Below are 24,888 nucleotides of genomic sequence, written 5' to 3' on the forward strand. Positions count from 1 at the left end.
CCATATGGTTAACATCATTGTCATAGTGCTCAGGCCACTGGGTAACTACTTGTGCCTCAGTAATAGAGGCACTGTCAGTCTAAAAGAGACCTGGCCTGTGAAAAACTATTTATTACTCCTCAAATGTTATAGAAGCACAGACATCCCAGAGTTATTCTACATATTCCACAGATTTCCTATTTAGGTATATCTGTGGTCACTTGAGTTTCACACTTTGAAGTGTATTTTTCCCACTGTTTGTGCACTGATGTAGCACAGAGGTGTAGAAAACAGGTTTTGTGCATGGTCCCAGGACTAATATCTGCAAAGTGTCCCCAAATGTTGAGTTGAGATAGGGAAGAACCTCTTCAGGATCTCTGCCCTTTCTGTTCAAAATAGCCCCAGGACAGAGTTAAAGCATGATGCTGCTTGTGGCTTTGAAAGTCAGTGTAGGAGGACAAATCTGTTACAAAGTGTTGCCGCTGTTTTTCTTTTATGCTCTCTCCCTCTCTCTCTCTCTCTTTTTTAATTTAACATGACCTCCTTTCTTTTACACTATGTCATTTTATTTTTTTCTTCAAGTTTTGTTCTAAGGTTTATAAATGCATGTCAACTTGCATCACAGGATAGTATTTCTTCTTATGCCACTGTGAGACAAGAGACGGTATCTTTTCTCCCAAATTCTTTACATTAACTTTACATGAGTAAGTCTGTTTTCTGGTTGGCAACATCCCTCATTTCTTCCTAGTTTCGTCTTTCAGGGCTTATCTCAACCATCTCATTTTCTCGCTTAAACAAAGCTACAGTTTCATCCATTCGCTGACCTCATTTTCATGGCCGTGCTGAAATCTTTGAGTTGAATTTTACTGAGTGTGAGTGTGTACACGCCGCTGTCTCTTGGATGTCGTTGGCGTGTCTCTGAAGCAATTTTCTCAACTATGAATAATTCACCAGATATTATTCCAAAGGTCATCTTATAGTAATTAGTACCCTACTGTTGACTAAACAGCCTCAAGGTACCTGATGGCCAGTTTAATTACAATTTGAAATGAGTGTACTGTTTGACAAACTCTATATGTTCTCCCGACACTTCAACAGATGACACCTTGAGAACTAAGTAGGCTTACAATAAGTTGGCTTGTTAGCAGATGGGGAAGAAGGGTGTGTATGTGTGTGTGAGTGTGTGAAAGAAACAGGCACTCACTATGCCGTTAGGATCACAAAGTCCTTTCTGTTCAAATATGCAGTAATTACTGGAAATGCAGATTGGTTTAGTTGGGTATGCATGTGTTTTGACAGTGTGGACATCCTCTGCACTGTCACTGTCTCATTATTAGCCAATTACCATGGAAAACTAATGGGGCAGGTCACAGTTGGCTCTCTTAAGGAGATCGGGGACTGAACATATGCTGAAGATGCGGCAAGATGACACAGTCCAGCAAGCCTTTGGCACTTTACGAAGTACATGACAGTGTGCTTTGTGTTGCACAAGCTAGAAGTCAGTGCAAAGGGATCCTGTCATGTCCTGTTGTCATGAACATCAACCCCTGCACTATAGTGTATGCTTGAGGTTTCCTCTCTGAGGGCTTGTATGCATTCGAAAGAAAACAGTGGATAAAGCATTAAGCCAAAACAGCCCAAGGTAGGATCTATAGCTCAGGGGAATTGTCAAAGCTGTTGCGGAGTTTACCATTAAGGCATCAAAGCTGTCATGGATGGATGGATGGCAAAATGGACAGATGGATGAACGAGTACATGTATGGATAATAAAAAGTACAAAATACAGATTTATCACAAGCAGTGCCCATAAAAAGGTTAAAACATTTTCTTTACTTTCACTGCGTAGGAGAGTAAATGCCCATATGTAGAGTAGACAGCTTCACAAAAAATGATAACATGCACTGAAAAATGGTGATGCAGTGTCTGAAGTAAATCAAAAGTGTCATTCTGAACAGCCACAGCACATGACTAGAACGATACTAGTGGCTTAAACTTGCCTTCATGTCTTGGCCCTGCAAATAAAAGGCTAAAATTAGGGTTTATTGTCTTTATTGATTTTACTCTGAAATTTCTAGGCTACTTCCGAGAGCCTATGGCCTACCCTGATATGATAATGGCTGTGCAGCCTAATGAGTAGAGGAATGACCTTGTGATGGGAAGCACATTGATTTTTATTGTTGAACCAAATCAAAAACACAGGAATTGATCAATAAATGCTCTGACCTTCCCTAATATAAAGTATCAAAGTGCTCTTTAGACTCTACATTTTAAAGGCTCAATAACTATCACATACATTCAAGGTTTATTGACACACACTTGGGGAATTATATATGTATATAAATCAGTAGTGTGTTTATCTGTCCCACCTTGTCTCTTAAAATTAAGTTCCTAAACAGCACATGGAAAAAACATTTTTTGAGGCACGTAATCTCAACCAAATTGTGAAGGCAGCTTTGAAAGGAAAATCAATATTAAACCTAGATTCAACATGTTGCTACAGACATAAAGCTAATGTTGCATGATATATGCTAAATGATTCAGTGGAGTTAAAGCTACAATTTCCAAAGTCAGTTTAGCCTGGCGTATGGCCCTTTTAGCAGAAGAATAAATAATGTACTTTCTGTGGAGGGGTTAGCGCTGCCGCCTCACAGCTACAAGGTTGCAGGTTCGTGTGTCCGACTGATCGTGGCCTCTTTCTGTGGAGTTTCCATGTTCTACCGATGCTTACAGGTTTGACGTGCGTGTCGGGTTAATTGGTGATTCTAAATTGCCTGTAGGTGTGAATGTCAGTGTGAATGGTTGTCTGTCTGTGTATGTCTGTCTGTGTTTGCCCTGGGACTTGCCATGCGGAAGGGCTGGATAGCCCTCCCGCACGGCAAGGATGGAGTTCTGTTCTCAAGATAGCTTTGTCCTTGAGCAAATGGAAGATAATAGATTTAATCATAATTTGTCTGTAATTATAACAAAGCATTAACAATATTTTGTTGATTAATTGTTCATGCTTATAAATTGTTCGTGCATATAAAAACAATACAAAGCATCTTTGACCCTTAAGTTGACAAATGCTGTGATTTTGTTCAGATAAGCTCAGTAGTCCTCAGATGGAAGTGTAAAAATGTAAAAAAAAAACTTATTTATTTAACCATATAATCAATCTGGCTAAGTTGGTAATTTTTTTACATGAATGACAGAGGTAAAATAGCATGTCCAGTTTGATGTGACTTCTATCATTTGTTTGTCATTGCCATGTTTGGAATAAAGTGACAGTATGCTCTCACATCACATCTATCACTAATATGACAACGCTTTCAGAAACACTTAATCAAACAGCAGTATAAATTGAAGGACAAACATGACACACAAATACTTTGAGGACTCAATATTTAATGGCTAAAGTAAAATTCAATGACAAGAAAAATCTTTTCACCATATGGAAGGTCATTTTTTGTAGATTTAAATGGGATACTTTACAAAGGCATGACAACACAGACTGTATAGCTTTGACCGACCAATACAGATTCGCTGGCAAGCACTGAAGCCATCTTTCAATGCCTCTTGACCTACTCACTGATGACTAATTTACAAGCATATACTTAAATCTTATATTTTGATATAGTTTTTGTACAAGATACATAGTGTACATAAAATATTCTGGCAAGGTGCATGCCAGTATACACATACAATGTATGTGCACACAGGCACACACACGCGTTCATACATGCAAGGAGACGCTCTCCCTCACACACATACAGGATCACCTATAAACACATTCAAACACACTCTCACCAATATTATGCATATGTATCCATTTACATTAAGAGAGATTGTCATCTCATCACTTCTTTTGCCTTTGAATTCCAGTATTTAGCCTGTAGTCTAGTCTTTACCATATATGTCTTTCCAGTTTGTAACCATTACGAGTTCTTAGGGGTACTGCTATGTACAGTTTAAAGTCCAGTTTACCTGACAATATAGATATCAGTGTACGTAGAGGCATAAGTGGTACGCACACTTCACAAAATTTTAATGTGTACACTGTGTAACATTTGTTTTGTTTCATAAGACAGACAAACAAGTAAACATCAATTGTGACACTGAATCTAATGACTGATGCATGAACTACATAGTTCCAATGTCAAAACAGTTCATGCAGATTATGACAGAGGCGGACTTGGTAATAATGACACACGTTTTGAATAGAATTATTCGGAAAATGAAAAGCAATGTTCAGTCTTATGTAAAGCATCTTTACTGTTTCTATCACTAGGGCAGAGGAAACCCAAAACTGGAAAATAACTGTGAGAGGAAACATGCAAAGTGAAAACCTGTGATCACTAAACATTTTTGTCTTTTTTCACTCTTTTTTTTTTTTTTTTTTTTTTAGTTTAGTTTTGTTTTTATTTGTGAAAGATGAAACACTCAGTACTTTCTCAGTGGAGGCTTATCCCAAAAATACAAATGCACATTCTTTCACATCATGGTATGCTCACTTTAAAAATAAATATATAAAAACACCTTTCTTCTTACCTCTAAAAGGGCATATTGTAAAACAAAATGGGACTGCGCTCGACAAAAACCCATGTTAGTATCAAAAGCAACATCCTATAAATGTACATTCATGCAATTTTTATACCATTCGCCCTAATAGTGGTCTTTTAATTAATGTAGCTGCTGCAACATTACAGTACATATGGATTATGTAGGCAGAGTAAGTTAAAACACAGTGAAGTTACTGATAGGTGATATTGTGCTTACTGTACACCTGTGATTGGATACATTTGAAACAATCACATTTTTATTCAAGTCTATTAGTGTATTACTTATTTATTTTATGGATATTCGTTCCCTCTGCAGTATGAGGAAGGGCACAGTTTTCTGTGTCATATTTATTAAAGACCTAATTGTTATTTTTCACATTTATTTTTGTTAAAAGCATCCAGCCATTTGCCCTCTTTATTCAAATTGTAAATACAGACTGAAAAGACTACTAAATATCATATGTTTTCATGTAGTTGTCAGAGCAATATAATTGTATTTGTTGTAACATCATGTTTTATGTTTCCTATGATATGTGCTCCCTTTGATTAAATATGCATTGTTTCTAACATTTGCTGATACATGTCTGTCCTATAACAATAAAATGAGATGTCAAGTGACAGTGAAAAAAAAAGTATTAGTAAATGAGTTCAAATTGGATTTCCAGACAAGGGCATTTCATCAGCGGATGTTTATAGGAGGATTTATTTAAGTTGCTTCTTTTGTTTTGAAGTGAATTCATTTTTGTAATTGACTTTTGTAAAATTGAATTGCCCCTTCCTGTGTCTTTGACACACTGTTCCTGATAGTGATCATTTCACCGGAGTCTCCTTTTCATAATGACACAAGTCCTGACCCTAAGAATACAACAGTAGAGCTGTGGTAGCTAAGAGGATGCAAACACAATTTGCCTTCCACGTTCCCCTGAGAACGCCACGTTACTCTATAGATTTAGGCCTGTTCCCAATTTGCAACATTGTGCAAGAAAATTAATCACATGAATCATAGACCTGATGATGTAGACACCTGGCTTAGATGTTACTGGAAAGTAAAACTGGATATCAGCAAAGTCACTTTTTGCTGTAGCAATAGATTATACTGCACCCAATCTGTTACAGATGCAAGTTAGTCTGAAGTACTCTAGTTATAATGATCAGTACAATTTGCACACATAGGCAACGATGCAGTGCGTGGATGATGAAACCATGGTGAGGGGCAGCCTTCAGGGAGGTCCCTTCAAATAGTGCCAATGCCTATTTCTATCATGACTGCAAAAATAACATTAACATGAATAATTCAGCCCTGAAGAAATTCCTGCACCCTGGCCTATTATTCCAGTGTCAACACAAAGTAAAAACTGATAATAGAAAGTCTGCAGCCAAACGGAGCTGTAAGAAGACACAAAATAATAATTAATAGCAAGAGCTTAGGTGTTATCAATGATGTGAAATGAAGAGAGGGAATGTATAAAGCTGCTATTTCTGAGCGCCTGTCATCTTTCCTTTACCTGTACACACGCAGGGCTTGTTTCTGGATAGCCAGAAAAACGCTTCCAGACCTTTTAACCACGCTGAGGGTCGTTACTGAGATCACACATCAAAATAATTCAGCTGAGAATTTTATAATTGGCTACATAGCTGGTATTAAGTGAATGTTTCTGATTAAAATGTGAGAAATAGAGACAATGTGAGGGAAACAAAGGGTGCTTCTACAAAGCGCATTTCTCTGCGCTTTGCAAGGCTAAACTACTGAGATAATGCTAGAGGTGAACATTTTCTTAATAGAATTGGCAGATTGAGCAAGCACCATATGGTAAACATCTTGGCTATGTGTGAGTGTGTGTGTGTGTCTGTGTATGAATGCATGCAGCAGTTTGTGTCTTTTTTTTTTTTCTGTTATATTTTGTGTACTGCTCCATAGTGAAAATGTGGAATACAAAAGATTACCGGTGCTGTCTACCATTGGCCTAGTTATGCTTTGTAGACTTTTTTTTTAATCCTTCTGCAGTCCCCTGACCAAAATAGACTTCTGAAACACATTCAGGCAAGACAAAGGAAACATCTTCCACCACCAAAGGAGTTTTTGCGGCATGTTATACAGCGCAATACTTCACTTGAACTTGAACAGAAACGCCATCCACCCAGAGCTCATAATTAACATTTAGCCCAGTTTAGCTCACTCAACACAAAGTACTGTATTTGCATTTGTTTCTGTGCAAAATAATCTTTTAGGACACAGTTCCACTAAGCTACAATAGGCCCAAGGAGCTTAAAGCGTACATTGCCCTTTCTTATCACTAAGCATCACCAAACTAAAAGCAAAAATGTTATGTTTTTTGTGATGGAACTACTTTGGTATAGAACTACCTTTGATTTATTGTACATGGGTCTGCTATGTTAGGACTTACACTTCCTTTCATATTTGTCTGAAGAAAACCATTATGAATAAAACCATCCCCAAATGTCTGCATTGTCTGGAGCTGGTCAAAGTTACTCTAATTATGCATACCTCCACACGCAGCATACATACTGATCATAATCTCACTGACAAAACGCCATCCACAGACGGAGTCACATTTATGTCAGGTCAATGAAGATCTGTCTTTTACAACTGGTGCTCATGTAAGAAAGAGCTGCTGCCCCCGCCGGTAGACATCTGCTGCCCGAGAGAGGAGAAGCTTGCCAGGGGGATAACTTTGACTGGGTCCTCCTTCTTACTACTGCAGTGTCTATCCAGGGTGTTGTAGAACTGTGGCCGGTTGATCCCTTTGTCTAGTTCATCTTTTTTGGGCACAGACCTACCCAGGGTATGGCGGCCATCCATGACCCCCATGCTGCCCATGTTAGCTTTGGCTCCCCGGGCACAGCTCTGCTGAAAGCCAAAAGAGGGGAGGGTACCAGTGATGGCGGTGGTGGAAGGGGTGGAGGTGGGGCTGTTGCTGCCAGGACTCTGGAACTGGGCCAGGGCTGGTGGCATCCAGCAGCTGTCAGAGTGGCCCAGTATCAGACACTCTTGGGTACAGGTCTCAGAGGCCTCAGCCAAGGCTTTCTGCAGGTTCACCTCGATGGCTGAAAAAAAAAAAAGAAGAGAAAAAGACAAACAACGTAGTTAATCCAACAGGTCAGAACATACAGGGAGTGCAGCTGGAATGCAATGATTTTACAAGGGTGCTGTAAATGCACTGAATGAACTCATGAATCATAATGTAAACAGAAGAAAGTTGTCGTCTTATCAGTGGTTGACCCACAAAATGTCAGCCTTTTAGCGAATTGAAAGTCAATGATAAATGTTTCATTTCATCTCATAATAAAAAAAGCAGCGGCAGAGCATTTAATTTCCATTGGTATTCCCACGACTCTGTCTGTTTACCTACAATATGCAATGAATTCCCTGTTGCTTAATTAGAGTTAGAAAAAAATGTCTTACTGTTTGTGTCACAGATTGTCTTTACAGTATTAAATATTTAATGAACATCTTAACAAAGCATTGTTTATTTTAATCTCTGTCAATATGGCATGACTTAAACCCTTTGATCTTTTAGAATCCCCCACAAATCTGGTCAAATATAAAAACTCAAATCAAACAGACAAAAACAAATCACATCATTCCCAGGTTCCTGTGAGCCTCTGTAGAATATTCAGGTATAATTAATAAACACAGATAATTGTGGCAACGTCTAAGTTGCATGCATGGAAGGTAAGAAAAAAATGAAAACTGAATGAGGAGGCGACGCGGGCAAGGCTAAGCACTCAAACTATCTTATCTCATTATCCTGGCACTGACATCACATGTGGAATGAGTCTGGGATGAGGCCTCAGCATTGAGACTCTGCAATAAAGCCTGTCAAGCCAGATAATTAGAATGTAAAACACTATGCACCAAGGCAACCAAAAGCCTGCAGTGTTATGTTTCCCAGGCCATGCAAAGGAAAAGGGGGTCCTCATTCAACATCACAACACTCCTCTAGGCCTTAGCTTCAAGCTGTCATGTAGAAATTATTTAGTATATTTGCATAAGTAAGAATGCTATACATAATTAAGCAGCCTAAGACCCTAGTATACTAGGACAATGATTTCCTTCACACACACACGTTCTGCACGCTCGGTGTAATTCTGTTTCATCGGCAGACATCTGCAGATCTTCTTTGCCACCTTGTTTATTGTTGTTTATTGTTTTGTGGTATTTTACCAAACCAAATCAAATGAACGTTCAGATTGCTGTGCCATAGTAATATGTCTTTTAAGTATCTGGATTGGTGAAAAACGCACTCACTTTTTTGTACTTCTGTGCTGCCACACATTTAACAGCACAGCGTCAACTTTAATTATGAGAGCGGCGTCTGAAAATGAATCGCCGGGCATAAATTCTGAGGATATATTTGGAGTACCCACATGGAGTCAAATCTGTCCTCTCCATATTGAACTGGAGCCTTGGAGCAGGAGTGTATAAATCCCTTGGGTGGTAAATGTGTCACCTTTCAGAGGGTCACTAACTTCATTAAGGCAAAAATGGATGCTGCTTTCTCATTCTCTGAGCTTGCACAATAGAGCTGAGCCAAGTCTCTGCCGTGCCCCGACTCAATCTCTCTCAGAGTGTTTTCTGCTGTTAGTGATGCCTTTTCATAGTACTGGCATTTTTGATGAAGTCATGCTATTAGCATAAATGTCTTATTGCCCAAACATGCACCTGGACACACACATGAAGTAAATGTGTGTTTGCCTTTGTCAGATTTCTTCACTCTGCCACAAGTTTAAATGATCAGCCCTTTAACGTAGTGTACTTTACAAATGCAAGGTAATCCCTGGCTCTGTGACTTTGCACAGCTTAAACTCTTAGTAGTTCTGTGTCAACAGCCTTCAGTGTCTCCAGTTTTGTATTTCAATATTTCACATTCAGCCTCTCTAAAAGACATGAGCCTGTACTATTTCCTATTCCAGAGGGATAGTTTGGGAAGGCGGTGGCGGGTTTGGGAGGGTGGGAGCATGGCGTGAGTGATGTCGCTGACAGCTCTGGCTGCTTTCGTCAGCTAGGTATGCCGCAGCCTGCTTGTGATACCGCTGTCTTTTGTATTCAGGGGAAACAACTGTACCCTGCGGAGCTTTCGGGAGGAATCACACATCACTGACGCCACAGATCCCCTGATGCAGGGAACATTGTTTCCTACATTCCCTTCAAGGAAATCTGAATGGCAGACAAGTGGGGATAATGGCAAACAATGGGGTGTAATAGACAGATCAGACCTACATGCTCATTTGAGATGATTCATCTTCACTGAGCAGTAGTGATGTGGTTGATACATGTTTTGTTACTCTGTAGATTTGACTGAACTTATAATACATTTAAACTGAAAAACTGGTAAGTGGTGTTCAATTCGTGTTTGGTTCAAAACAGCCTGCAGGCTAATATATCTGATCTGTCATAAGGTAATATCTTATCTGTGGTCTTGTTGCCCATTTCTGGACACCCCACTATGCAGCTCTAGGTTTTTAGTTGACCTTATGGTCATACGGAAGGTCAATACCAGCGGTAGCCTATGGCGTTCTTGTTCTGCAACATCAACACATCCTTTGGCCAGCCACAGATCGAACACCGCTGCATCTACCTTCGACTGACCTTACTTTCGTGTGGTCAAACATTACAGCTTGTATCAACATGTACAGAGAGAGCTATGAGAATGCTGAATGGCATGCAGAGCATTCCCCTAGAATTTTATTTTGGAATTAATGAAAATACCAGATGCATTACAGCATGCAATTCGTCTGGACACAAGATGGGGTTAACAGAGTGCAGATACTTCTCTGTAATGTGAAATCTTTTAATTTCGAAGTATACGGGGCTTGGACATGATAACTTGAATGCTTGCAATATTTTGCAATCCAGAGCTATTCAATAGCCTTAAAATATTTTCTTTTGTGACACACTGTATTTAATATTTTGTTCAGATTTCAGTATTTAGAATTTCTGGGACTATACTTTGTTTTTTTTTTAAAGCAGGGAAAGAATAAGTTAAGCACTTGAGTCACATTGACATCTTTCTAATTCACTCCAGTATTACACTCCATCTTAGCTTAACAAAAGCTTCATTACATTTGTTAGGTCTGTAATATTAGAATTTAATATATAATGTATCAAAATTATAGTGTAAAGTTTTTCAACTTATTTTTTCCAGCCCCTGTTCAAGCACATTTTGGAAACCACCTGGAGTGCAGATGATTCACCAGTGTCCTTTTCAGTGCAGGTTTGATGCTAAACCATTTAATTTTCATTATAATCATCTTAAATATGATCAGCTAATCATATGTCTTAAGTTTATTTGTGCATGGTATTTTCTGTTTTCAATATTACTACAGAATGTATTGCTAAAATATTAAGGAGTGATTAAAAATTTTGAGACTTGTGATGCCTTATGATTATGGAGAGGTCATTGTACACAGTCTGTAATATAGGGATAATTGGTTCAATTATCATCAAGGTAATGTCCTAATTATTTGTTTTAACCATGATAAAACTCAAGGTGTTCAAGTGCTAAATTATCCATCTGCAGTATTGACATTTAAGCTTTAAGTAATGCATTTTATTATACTTATATGCATTACAAGTTACACACACACACACACACACACACACACACACACACACACACACACACACACACACACACACACACACACACACAAACAGCTATGATGCATATTAGTCAGCTGATTGGGGTTTTTCAGTACAATACTATGAGATATTTAACATGACAGTTGATGATATTTACTGACACAGCTAGTTACATCTTGATGAGCTTCACATTAAGGTCTGCACACATATCACGATTCAACTCATTATTTCAGCATGCACAAGCTCATTATTGCTAATTAAAAGGATAATTGCATGCATCTAGGACATTAAATTCCTCCAACAGCCATCATGAAGGTGGACTAGGCCCCTGACTCATCCTACAGTGTTGACGAGTGCATTCTATTCAAACTTTTATGCCACAGCCATGAAACATATGTATTGTAAATGAAAGCTTTATTGCAGAGTATACACTGCCTCCATGTGAGCACACAGGATCAACAGATAATGTTTCCGTATTTTATATTTTACACAATGCTGTAACTGTATGTGATTTAAAAGTGTTCAGGTGTAGCCTATGACTACAGTACAGTTCTTACTGTTAGGAGTTTGTAAATGTGAAGTCATTGTCTAAGGTTTTATACATATCAAAGAAAGTTTTCTTCACTGCAAAGCTTTTTTTTCTAGTCACACAACATTCACTAAAGTGCAAAAGTTCATGCATTCTCCAGAATGTAACTATGCAAAAAAAAATAAATAAATAAATAAACTTTCACTACCAAGAGAATTATCATTCAGACCTCTGCCCCTCTCGCTCTCAGTTAATTCGGGATCAACAGGTTTGATTGTGCCAGAGAATAGAAGAAAAAACCAAAGAGGTAGATATTCAGCTATATGAGATATTTAAAATGGAGAGCTTGTCAAGGGTTACAGAACTTGAAGTACTGCGAGCACTACAGCTATCATGAGTGCAAAAATATTATCACTATCATATTATGTGTTTTTGTGTATAGAAGATGAAATGAGGCTGAAAGTGACAGGAAAGGTGGACGGGATAAACTATCATGTGTCTCTGTGTTTGCAAAGACAGACGATAGTCTGGCTCCTAAAAATTATGTTTACATAGAACCAAGTTGCAAATGCAAATCAGCTGTTTTAATTAGGAATGTAACTGGATTATGTTTCAAATTAACATAAAGAGGGTTTGTTTGCAACCAAAATGGCAATTTGCAAATTAATTCTCAACATATCTTTAAAATGTTCTCAGACAACATTTTTTTTTCTGTCAAAATATTCAGTTTTGTAGTACAACATCCAGGTTGTCTGCCTTAAGTACTTTTTAAGTTTCATTGTGTTTAGTTACTCACATCACTTGGCTCAGGTTGGAGCTCAGCTGTTTTCTGGATTAAAAGAAACACTTTTAACATTAAATGAACTCATGTTTAGGTCTCCGTATGACAGTACTGTCCTTTGTATGTCCTCTATCCACCTCATCCGCTTTTTTATGACTCATTAATAAACGTAGTGCTGTTTTCTTAAAAAAAAAAGTTGCATCACAATAATTCATTATATTACTTACAAAAATGTTTATGTTTGCTGTTTAGATTCATAACCTTTAGGAGACAGGTGAGGTCTGAAAGGATACTAAAAACTGAAACACAAGAATATGGAAAATTCTTTCAAACATAGAATATCAGTATAAATAATTGGGTTTGTAATTACTGAGACTTTATCAGTTCGCTCATATACCCACTCCAAACGTACAATCTGGATAAGCAGTGGATGGTCATTAATAATACCAGCGCTATTAAAACCTCTTGGTGTCGAACAGAAAAGAGCAACGTCATTATTTCATCACAGCCCAAGCAATCATCATATGAAGGAGATTAATGTTTCACTTTAACAGGATTAGAAATCGAGACAGCGTACTTACTGTACACCCTTGGTGCTTTTCACTATTCCTGCTTTCTGTGGGATCGTGTTTGTGTTGAACACTTGTGACAGATTTTTCGTATTTAAAAATCCGATAAAAATATCCAGCTTTGGAGAAAAGGTCTGTAACTTCTCTGGGAGAAGCCTGTCTCCGGCATTGAATCTGAAAATTAACTTTTCTCTGCACGTCAGACTCAAATGCTATTTGGTTTTCTTTACTTTTATCAGAAAGAGGTACAGTATAATCCCCGGTGAAGGCAATAAGCGCTGTCATTGTCACTGCTGACAAGGGCATGGAGGAGGAAGTAAACATTCCATTTTGGCAATAAAAACTTGGTATGCTCTTTGGAAAACAGAGACCAGTAGAGGTCAGTGATGCCATGTGGGAGGCATGTATTAAGATCAATAAGAATCTGTGTTTGGATACATGCTTGTCAAGGCCTACTGAAGATTTTGTTGTGCTGTACAATGGAATGAAGCAATAGAAATATCTCTATGGAGCTCTTATCTCCTGGCCATCCGGATCCACATCATCACATGGTCGAAGAACAGCACGCCATTATGCCACTTCCAAAGGTAATGGGTTACCTTAGGTAATGATTTTTCCACTGGAACATACGCATTCGGAGCAATTCTGCAGAGCAGCGATAAAATGCGAGATATATGAAATGGAAGAGCCAGTTCCCCCTTTTTTAACTTTTAGAAACAAATAGTGCCAGATGTAATGAATAGTCTCCTCTTAAAGGAGACAATGTGACGCAGATAAGAGTGGAGCATTGTTGTCCATATATACTCTAGACTAATTACTCTTGATGCATTTACTGAGGCATCGCTGACAACGGTGAGTCTCTGAGCCACATACGTATTTATCAGCACTTGTGGGACCTATACAGTTCCTCTCCTGTAATCTATCTAGCCTTGTCTTTCCTCGACCCCCTTTGCTTTCCTAGTGTTTGACCCATTGTAACTGAAAGTAATTGCAGGCAGAAAACAACGTCTAATGATTACTTTATCTGGGAGTCTGAGAGAGAGAGAAAAGTCACAGACAGGTACTTTCAACAAAAGAAGGAGGCCCTTTTTGTTCCCGACACACAATTTCAGACAACAAAGAATATTATTGACTTGGCTGAGATTAGAACACCAAAACAAATAACAAAGCACAGGGAAAGGACAAAGTGCACAAAGAGAGAAAGGATCTCTTGAACAGCCCAGTGCCAAGCACTTGCTTCTATCTTTTTGTTGTCATTGATTAGAAATATGTTGTAGGTTGAAGCACCCATTTCTCCACTGAGGATATACAACACGAGGACAATGTACAGACTTAATTTAATGTAAATTCCTTTATTGCCAAGTCCCTTTTGTTGTGAAGGGCGGAAAAACACCCCAAAATGTTTGTATTGGCCGAGCTTAAAATGTTTACCAAAAAAAGCAAGCTGCGACATCAACAAGCACAATTGTGTGATTTCCATCAACAGGGACCACAGTTGGGAAGGTAGAACACAGAAAAGCACTTTTCTGACACTTGACTTTTTTGTGTGCGACTTTGGTTGATTAGATATCCTTCATTATGTCTGGACTGCTATTGGGCCCCCCCACCTGAGGACAAGATGCCGGTGTCACCATCAACACAATCAGGCCTGGCCAAATACCCAGCATGGGCCAGATCCATGAGAGGTGCAAACACCATAACAATCTGCAATCAGTGCTCATCACCACAATGACACACAACACACAGGAGGAGGAGGCACAGAGATCCTATGCTTGTGTAGACACACACACACACACACACAAACACACACCTACTCACATAAACCCACGCACACATACGCAGATGCTCACAGATTAAAATCTCATACAAAGGCAGATTTTCATTCTCTTCTCTGTGTCTGTACTTGTGCAAGCACTGGACGATGCTGTAGACGTACAGTGGTTGTGCAGTTCCTGACAAGGAAAGCAATACATAAATGCATATTTATATGATAAAAAAGTGAATCCACCTTAAAATTCATGGCACATCGATGAATGTCATAAAATTTCCATATTGTGTAGATAAAACAGGGCCTGGGAAATGAAAATAAAGAGCATGGAATGAAAATTAAGTGAACATATTTTAGAAGGATTAAGAAAGAAAGGAAACTACTGGGACCTGACAAAGCTGTCTGATATTTGCAAGTAGATTGGATTGTTCCAGAAGAAATACTATCTAAACAATCATGATTTTTTTAGGAAATGACTTCTCTAAAAATGTAAATGTCACTTGTAACACTCTAAGCTTTCCTTTGAAAATCCAATTAGGAGCTGATTTGAAGCATAAGGACGTCTTCAAAGAATTCAACTTGTTGCCTTAAGAGCCAGTAATAACTGGATATTTTCAGAAAAACAGCTAATAAAAATAAAGCCCCTCCTTTCTGATGCTGGAGTAGAGACAACGAGAGAAATAAACTGCACCACAGACACCACTCTGCTGCATCCTGTGTCATGTAACAAGCAAATTCATCACACTGACCCATTGCCCCCAATTATTATGGAAAACAAGAATGAATCAAATTAACATTGAAGAAGCTCTCAGATCTGGCGGTGTGTCTGTATAGCCGATGGATTGAGCAGCGGGAGAAGAGAGGGTAATAAACAAGGTGCCACTGCATATGCTATATATCTTGCAGTCATTGATGATTAGCTCTGTTTTCCCTTAGCCATACATTACTGTTATTGCCTCCATGGCCAGGCAGATAGGACTGGATACAAAGGCATCTTGAAGCCCATCTTTCAGTGGATAACTGGCAGGCTGAAAACCACTCAGCACCAGCGGTGGCATGATTTCCCTGCATGAGTGATCTGGGCGTGGGGAAAATTGTAATCTCCTATATGACGGAGCTGAGAGGACGACCCGCTATACAGTATTTGCTGTGTTTTTCTACGGTGTGCGTTTATTGTACAGTGTGGTTTTTCTAAGTGAATCGCTCAGAATATTCACAAAAAAGGAGACTCTCCTCAGATGTCAACAACTCAAGTCCTGGCATTTTGTCCAACAGGCAATCCTGAAAATGTGTAATCTATATGAGGTGTCAGGCGCAGACATTCACGCTGTCCTTTTTTTCTTTCCTTTTCTTTCACAATCTTGGGTATATTGCGGACAGCTTAGGCATGAGTGCAGACTGTGTACGGTATTAGTCACAGTCATTAGTGCTGAGCAAACTTACATATGCAGTATCAGTGTGTAGTGTAGCATGGTAAAGGTTTTAATATGAGAGGCAGACTCTCTCCAGATCCCCTAGAGCATGTACACTTTAAAGGTTTTCCCTTTCCGTAGCGCCACAGACCCTCCTCCGGGGACAACTATTAATTTTTCACGGAAACCTCCCCTGAATAATGAATTCTGTCCTATTTATACACTGTGATAAGTCCACTGAATAAAGGGGTTATCATGAAAAGGGTAAGGCTTTCAGTGAAAGACCTGTTCCTGCTTAACATGTTTAATTCATCCGCATCACCATGTTCTTGAAAGCAGAAGAAAAGTCATATAATGTATCACTGGCAAACATAAAAGCAGACACAAGCAGGGCATTCAATAAATCACAGCTTTACTTTTACTGTTTTGACATTGACTGTCACAATCCTCCACCCCAGAACCCAGCCATGAAAGTTTGGAGATCTGCTTTTTTCTCCTCCAGGCCTTTGCTGATGGATACAGTAAGCAGTTACAAAAAATCACAGAGGTACTCGGGGGCTTGTGTTAATGTTTTTGTCACTATGCACATTGCGGTGTGTTGAGTTCAGGTGTTGTCAACTGGCATTGGCAGGGAGACAGATACAGATAGACACTAGGGGAATAAAAGACTGTGAAAGAATTTGGCAGGTGCTGAAACGTAAAAAAAAAGTCATAAACTTAAACATATAAATAATGGAGAAAAACTTCTTCATACATTCTTGATAGTTCAAATAACTATTGTTGTAGTGACTTCCATTTACTGCAGTGTTGAAATAGTCAGACACGGCTGCTGTATGTGTGAGCACTCTAAGAGAATCAATTCAAACAGTTTCCTTCTGAGACTAAATAACCATAACGCAGTTCCATCATAAAAACAGTGACTTTTACATAAACATAATTAATTGACATTAAACAGCATTAACAGCTTCACACAGTGCTATTGACACAGATTAAATGTAGCACACAAGACAGATGTAGTGATATCATTCATTACTGTATCTTGAGTAATTCTAAATGTTGAAAACATAAATGTAATAAAAAACATGGTTAATTAAACAACTTTGTTAAGAACTTTGTTTACATTCGGTTAAAAACTATAGACATATTTCATATTGAATCAAAACAGCCGTATACCAACTGTCTACAAGTGATTGGTTTTAGCATCGTTAAAACATATTCGTCCCATTGGCCTGAATATTTTGCAACAAATTTGAGTGTCTTCAGCACTGCTTTTACTCCTTGGGTGGTATGTCTAATAGCTGCTCTTTCATTTCCAAACACTCACAATAAAAGAAATAAATAAATAATGTATAAAAAAAGGGGACAAAAACAGAAAGTACAATCGCTGATTGTGTTCTGCCTGTGGTGATGAAGTGAATGCTCCAGTGGCGACAACAATCCACAGAGGAAAAGGTGGTGAAAATAGCCATGCAACTACTTTGCTCTAGAGACTGCTGGCAACCCATTGACCTCAATGTCTTTGATACTGTTTAGCCCAGAGTGCTAACTATGCGATATTAACACCCTATGTCTTTGATTTTGTGTGCCCGTCAGACCCCGAGGTTTACATTGTTTACCCCGTGGTGCCATCCTATTTGTGGCCATCGCTTTGCCCTCCTCTAAAATGACAAACACCCACAAAAGGGGCCAGGGTATGCCACGTTTCTTCTGTCTGGCATCTACTATCAGCTCTAATGTTGACATGTCTTAGCAGAGCCCGGCGGATGGTATGGAGAGACAAGAAGTTTGCACAAAAAGTAAATAAATAAAGAAATAGAAAGCCCCGAATGTCACTAACATGTCCGAGTGCTTGTAGAACTGTGGGAGAAAATTGCCAGGGCTCCCTGACTCATCGTTGACACCGGCACCAGTGGTGCAGCTACTATGACATCACTGTAGCCAATTTCACCCATGCAGTTTATTTCAAGCTACTGTGTCTTTGCACGCATGCACCCCTATGTGCATGTGTGTGAGTGAGTGTGTGAGACAGAGAAACTGTCTCGCATTCTATGTAATTCAGTGTGTGAAGGCACCAATACCCATCTCTATGATAATTTCCTATTCACTATGAGCAAAGACAGCAACACTGATACAATTCATTTCCCCTTTATTAACTGGTGCGGAAACGTTGGGCCGGCAGAAGTGACTTCTGAAGTCTTTCAGGGCTGAGAGGTGGCAGAGTTTGTTTTACGGGTGGGAGGAGAAAGCTACTACTACAGGGTAGATGATTTTGGGAGCCATGCATCCATAATAGTGTTTTTGCCGGAGACAAGAGGTTTAGTTTCCATGAACATTTAGTGGCCTATTGAGTCTCTTATTTTGCATAAGACCATGGGTCAGAGCTTATCAGCTCCCAACATTACACTTGCTTTTTCTATTAAAAAAAAAAAGAAAAGAAAAAAAGTCTTTCCCATAAACCTTGGGCAAAGTTTTAGTGTCATCATCTTGTTTGCATTACTTGTATGAGTTTCACGTGTGACATCCAGAGTCAAGTCCAGTCAATCACGCTGACATTCAATTCACCAGAACTGATGACTTGCCACCAGTCTGCCATTTTTATCTGCGGTGATGTCCTTTTTATTTTTCTTCATCCCTGACTCTTCCTCTTTCCACTCTGTTATTGCTAATTATTTCAAACTCTCAGGTAGACAGTTTCAATTTCAATTAAATCTCGTCTTCTCCACTGACCTTGGGGTGGAAAACAGGGTTGCTCTCTCAGCCCTGAACAGTTCCCCTAGCAGTTACGGGTGCCATTTAAGAAGAAATTTAAACTCAATTTGAGCCTCACTTCAGTGAATACACACTGAGTTCACCCTTGTCAGGATAGAAGTGTGCTCAGTATATGTATTCCAGTAACACACTTAATGTGATAATTCAAAGGGGCCCAATTAAAGCTTCAAGGCATAACTGACTACTCTGATGGACCCTAGGGTAGCTGTGAAGGACAGATTTACAGCCATATGCAGCTAATCTAGCTGTCTAGTATGGGTTGTGAATCTTAATGGACTGATATTATGATGACATACTGTTTTGGGTGGTGATACAAACACATTTTATTTTGCTCTCAGTATCAACAAAAGGATACACCTAGCCATAAAATCGCTGTTGTACGCGCAGCAAATGTTCGGTCCTCGTAATAATTCATTAAAATTATAATAAGTTTTGCCAAAACAGTAGCTCCACAATGCAATACAGACAAACCGAAAAGTACAACCTGCTGCAAAAAACAGAGGGTACCATGTATGTAAGAAAAACAATTACGTGATATTGACAGCTAGTGCAATCAAAGGCTCCCCTGCCAGACTCAATGAGGTGCCAATCAACTGAGTGTCTCTGCCTCATGTTGCCGCCGCCGCTGCTGTTGCTCCCTTTCATTTTAGAGTCAGAGATCCTGCCATGGTGAATCATCAGTCAATACCTCAGAGCTGATGGTTAATGCTGATTGATGACATTCGCCCCCCTCCCTCCATTACCCTCGCATACCCGCCCCAAACCCCATCAAAAATACCTAGCATCTAGAGCCAGGGTACAAAGCAAACTGAAATGGGGAGGGGGTCTGGGGTGAGGTGATCAGGAGGCGTTTATTAAACATGATTATGAGAATAATGAAAGTTTAATGAATAATTTATATTACTATTTTTGTTTCAGCACAGTAGTAGTAGTGGTAGTAGTAGCAGTAGTAGTGGTAGCAGGAGTAGTAGTAGTAGCAGTAGTAGCGGTAGTGGAAGTTGTACTCAAGTCTTGCTTTGAACATTGTTCTAACATAGCTTTAAAGCCTCTGTCACTATGTTTTGACGGATTCATTATTTCTCCTCGAGAGAAACTGGTTGCTCCTTGAATGTTACTAAAGGTCGTTCATGATTGATTTAAGCCATAATTAAATTGATTATTAAAATAAATGATAAAGCACCAGATGTTTTTTTCTTCAATGTCCCATGAAATAATGTGAATTAGAATGTCACTCAAAGCATGGCATTAGCCAACACATTGTACAAGCGCTGAGGAACAATTTAGTACACACATGTAATTAAAGTGATTCTATCAAATGTGACATTTCTATCACCACAATATTCTTCCTTGCTCTGCGATTCCCTTCACCTGTGGTGACTTGCTCATGAGCGGAATAATAGAACAAGATCGCGCCTCGACAGTGAAAAAGATCGTTTCAGTTCAGATATCTTAATGTGAGTTTATGTGAAACATGCAGATGGTGAGCTGTAAGAGGCACTTTCTAACCCAGAAATGTCAGACAGAAGGAGGAACAGTGCAACACAGCATACTGTAGGTATGATACTGAATTGGTTAGAAGTGTCACCCCTAGAAAAAATTATTTTCTCTCTCCCCTTCTGTCTTTGTCTCTACTCACTCTGCCTGTTTCTTGCTGTTCTTTTTTTTCCGCTGCGGTTTATGTGTTTGTTTTTCTTGACTGTATTCTCATCTTGAAAGGACAATTTCAGGTATTCTGCTATATTATTAAAGCATGTGTTTGGATCGGGCAACTTCCACTACAGGCTGTCCACACAACAAGGGAAAGCCATTTGGGGATAGAGTTTAAAGAAACAGAGCTTGTGTTGGGCAGCGTCTGGTGATGTTTTCCTACAGCAGAGTTTGTAGTATTTCTTTCATTATCTCTCTTCCACTCCTCACCCACACATCGACCCTTATCTACAGTAGCTCTTAGAGACTCAACATATTGAAGTCAGACTTAGGGAAGGCTGGGTGTTAACAATCCATCTCTTTGACAAGCAGAAATAAAACTAATTTACTAATTTGCAAGCATGCGACCTCAGTCATTTCTATTCATAATTCATTATGAAAATCTAATCAGACATCATATCTCACCTCAAGACAACATTGAAATGTTAAAACAAAACACTGTTCTTCAATATGGTATGGGAGACTTTCAAACAAACTATCTGCACTGCTGAAAGAATCACGACAATGTCTTCAGAGCTTAAAGACCATGAGGAATACTTGTGGCTCCAAACCCCTATTCATTTCAATTGATCTCTGAAGAGCTCTTTGTGAGTAACACAATTACCATTCAAAGTAGTTAACTTGCGCCAACTGGTATTACTTGCTGTTTTCATCTGAAATATTGTCATTATTAAACATGTTTTGAGGACGTCTGTAGGTTTGCTAGGTTAGATTGTGCATCTTAGCCAAGAGTGGTGATAAACAGACTGAAAGCTTTCAAACCCAAGTGGAAAAAAGGGAATAATCAGCATCCTTGAGACACATTTTGGTAAAAATAATAATAAATAATAAAATTAAAATAATAACAATGATAATAACAATTATCAAGAACTAAAAAGGCTTTAAGGAACAAATCATATTTCATATATGACACTTAACTCCCCTTCTATTTCTCGTTCACACTGGACTTCACAGGGCACACAACAAAGAATTGTAAACTCTACTGGCAGAAGAAGAAAGGGTATTAATTTTCCAAACTGGAAACTGGAAACTGGAAATACCTGTGAAGTGGATAATTCTGTCTGGAGGAGACATGTATTTTCTTCTTTTTGTATGTATTTTCCCTTCCTTGTGTCAACACAACTTCGTTTGAGGTGCGCAGCGATGTCTGTATGGGCCTGATAAGTCTTTTATTCTCAGCAAAGAGTAATTTGCAAAATTCAGACGGCTGTACACAGACTCTCCACATTGTTAATTAAATCATTCTGCCTTTGATGTTTTCTCAGGTTTTAATGGGAAAATAACAAAATTAAATAGGATGCTGTCTTCCCTCCTTGTGAAAAGGACGATTCATGGATGGTGCATCAATTATTGAAGCAGAAATATTGTAAATAAATTAAATTAACCATAAATAAAACTGCATGACGTCCTACTGAAAGCAAGTATTGTTTTTTCTTTAAAGCTGTCAAGGCTGGCATGTGAAAGCAGGCCTATATTATTCACAGTTATTTGCACCTTACATACCTGTTGCCAAATGCACATGGACCATATGGTCAGACAAAAACTAAAAGGTATGTGTAATATGAACAAAACATTTCCTTGTAATTGTGTTATTTAGAATCCATCCAAGACATTAATGAACAAAGGCTGGAAAATATTTCACAGTATTTGTTTAGTCAATACACTGAAAATTTGAACATATCTCCTGACTTAAACAACTCAGTTAAATTGACTTGCTTAGCAATACTATGAGCTTCTTGTTAGTTTTATGAAGTTTTAATTCATTAGAAGTTAAAGAAACCAATTTACTTAATTGCTACTTATCAAGTAGCGACAAAATAACAAATCCTACAATGTCACAGAGGTTGTTTTTACCGTCCCTCTTGTGCAGTGAATCATTTGTTGAAATAGCGCTGCTACATACAGGGCAGGTGTCTGTTAAAATTGCAAATTGGGATTGCAACAAAATGGCAGATACCATTGTTTAGAATGGAGCCAAAATGTTTCAAAACATTTCATATGCTGACATTTATAATGTGGAGGAACTGTCAAGGAATTGTTAGGCTTCGTAAAGCACTAAATCATACACCTAAAGTAATGAAGTACCCTATGCAGTATTTTTAAGTTCTTTTTCTCGTAAGTGTACTATAGAAACTAAGCATTTGCCAGTACTGACAAAGACTGCATGAATCATATTTTTTTCTCTTCCTAAATCAACATTCTTTCTCCTCTCCACTTTGATTTGCCAGTCAAACCACTACAGTAAAGCTACTTTGGAATAAAAAAAGATAAATAAATAAATAAAAAGTGAGAAGTTGGTGAACTGATGTGGTTGTGATCCTATTCACCAGGCTTCACCTTGTACACCTTTCTGACCCTTTTTCCCTCCTGAAATCCACTGCCTCTTAATTTGATCAATAAAGATGAGTTTCTTTTCCGTAATAAAATTCACACTCAATGACAAGTTTATCAATGGCCACCATGAAAGGTCAAGCAATAACAGAAGATTTTGTTTCAGGAAAAAACAAAAGACTGCCTAATTAGTTTACGCTGCCCTACATGGGGCTGCTAAACAACAATCTTGCTGAAAAGTATGATGCCATCCATTTGGTTTAGTCAATAACTTCCTGGACCACAAATATGCTGGGAGTATTACAGGATGACCTTTGCACTAATCAATCCACTAACACTTTGTGTCTAAAGAGTAAAGCCTGCAAATCAGAGGGGAGAATGTGTTTTCCTGCTAGGGTCAAACTGATAACAGAATATAGTCCCTAAGGTGTTAATGGCAGGCTGATTATCTGAATGGTTAGTGTTTTTACTCCAACCTCTAATTACTTCCAAGGCTAGTCTTTGAAAAAGCAATTATGAGCTGGGCCAAACTGTACATCTTACTTTAATGCTTCAGTGCTTTTTATAATTCATTTGTTCTTATTTGCAAAATATCAGCAACAAGCAGGAAAAAAAAAGTATCCTATGCTATTTGCTTACATCTTTATGCTCCATTCAAAATTAAAAGCTTATTATAATCTGCTTAGTTGTAATTAAATTCCGTTCACACCTGCAGCTGTAAATAAAGCAAAATAGATGAAGCATATCACAAAAATAAAGCAAAAAGTACCGAAGGTTGTTGAAATACACACATAGGATGCATTAATTAATTGCCTCTTTCTAGTTGATCCTGTACAGTAAATGCAATAAATGCATCTTATAAAAATCTGTAAAATAATAATATTGAGCACATTATATCAAGTGAGTAATTCTTAAGCATACTCTCGAGTTCTTCATGTATACTCTCCAGTAGAGGGCATATTATCTCCCTCAGTTTCTCTTTTCAATGTCTTCCTGTATTGAGAAGTTACTTAAGACCTCACTAATGCTGCAGCAAAGCCCCTTGATGTGCTATTTGGTCTGAGGCACCACTACAGGGCCCTCTTTTGCAGCATGTAACCAGTAATACATCCACCCTACAACATACATAGCAAAGCACAAGAGGGAGCAACAGACATAAATAAACCCTACCATCTAGAAATGTTCAGTAGTTTTTTTTTCTTGTAGTCTTCCTTGAATAGTCAAGTAGTCACAGAAGTGAAAAAAGATGGCATTGTATACATTTTATGAATACAGCCAGTTTTGTTTTTAAGGCACATGCACAGACTAGCACAGGCCAGGTTAAACATTTATCAGCTTCACACTTTCGACGTTCAGTGACACTGAATTACCATACTTTAGCACAACAAACTAGGAGCTGCAGGTGAGGCCAGATTATTTTAAGCCATATTGTCACATGGCAAAGGTGTGAGGTGCCTGCTTAAATGATGTGTCCTGCTTCGTTCTAGGCACAGATGTCCAAAAACAACCTGATAGCATGGCCTCACAGACAGGCCGAAGAGTAATGATTTGTGACAGCTTCAACGAGCCAGGATATGAACAGTCATCCTGCAGCCATTACATAAGTAGAAACAGCTGTTGTATCGGCAGAGGCTTTGATTTCGTGCTGCACCCGCTTCTCATAGAAGCGTGGCAGGAGAGGGGACCTCCCGTCACATACAAATAGGCTGAACAATATTGTGGAGGCAGCATGTTTTGTAGAGAGCATATGGGTGGCTGCAGCCCTCGTTGCAATTGCAACAGGGGTGGAGAAAGTAACTTTACAATGTCCACTCTCCTTTGTAGCCCTTCAGTACTGAGAAATCAGTGAAACTGAACTGACTGTATATAGTTTATGTTGATGGCTATAAAGGCTCCTGCCA

General features: G+C 38.7%; 1 protein-coding gene across 2 annotated transcripts in view; it reads right to left on the minus strand.

Moving 5' to 3' along the window:
* Nucleotides 1–3,584: 3,584 nt before the first annotated feature.
* pcdh11 (protocadherin 11) overlaps nt 3,585–24,888 on the minus strand; it is a 122,228-nt gene continuing 100,924 nt past the window's right edge. For both annotated transcript variants that reach the window (XM_067518942.1, XM_067518944.1), the window contains one exon: nt 3,585–7,583. In XM_067518942.1, the coding sequence (XP_067375043.1) occupies nt 7,120–7,583 (464 nt within the window). In that variant the 3' untranslated portion in view covers nt 3,585–7,119. The remainder of the gene's footprint in view (nt 7,584–24,888) is intronic.

The sequence above is a fragment of the Channa argus genome, chromosome 10, assembly GCF_033026475.1.
Source record: "Channa argus isolate prfri chromosome 10, Channa argus male v1.0, whole genome shotgun sequence".
NCBI lineage: Eukaryota > Metazoa > Chordata > Actinopteri > Anabantiformes > Channidae > Channa > Channa argus.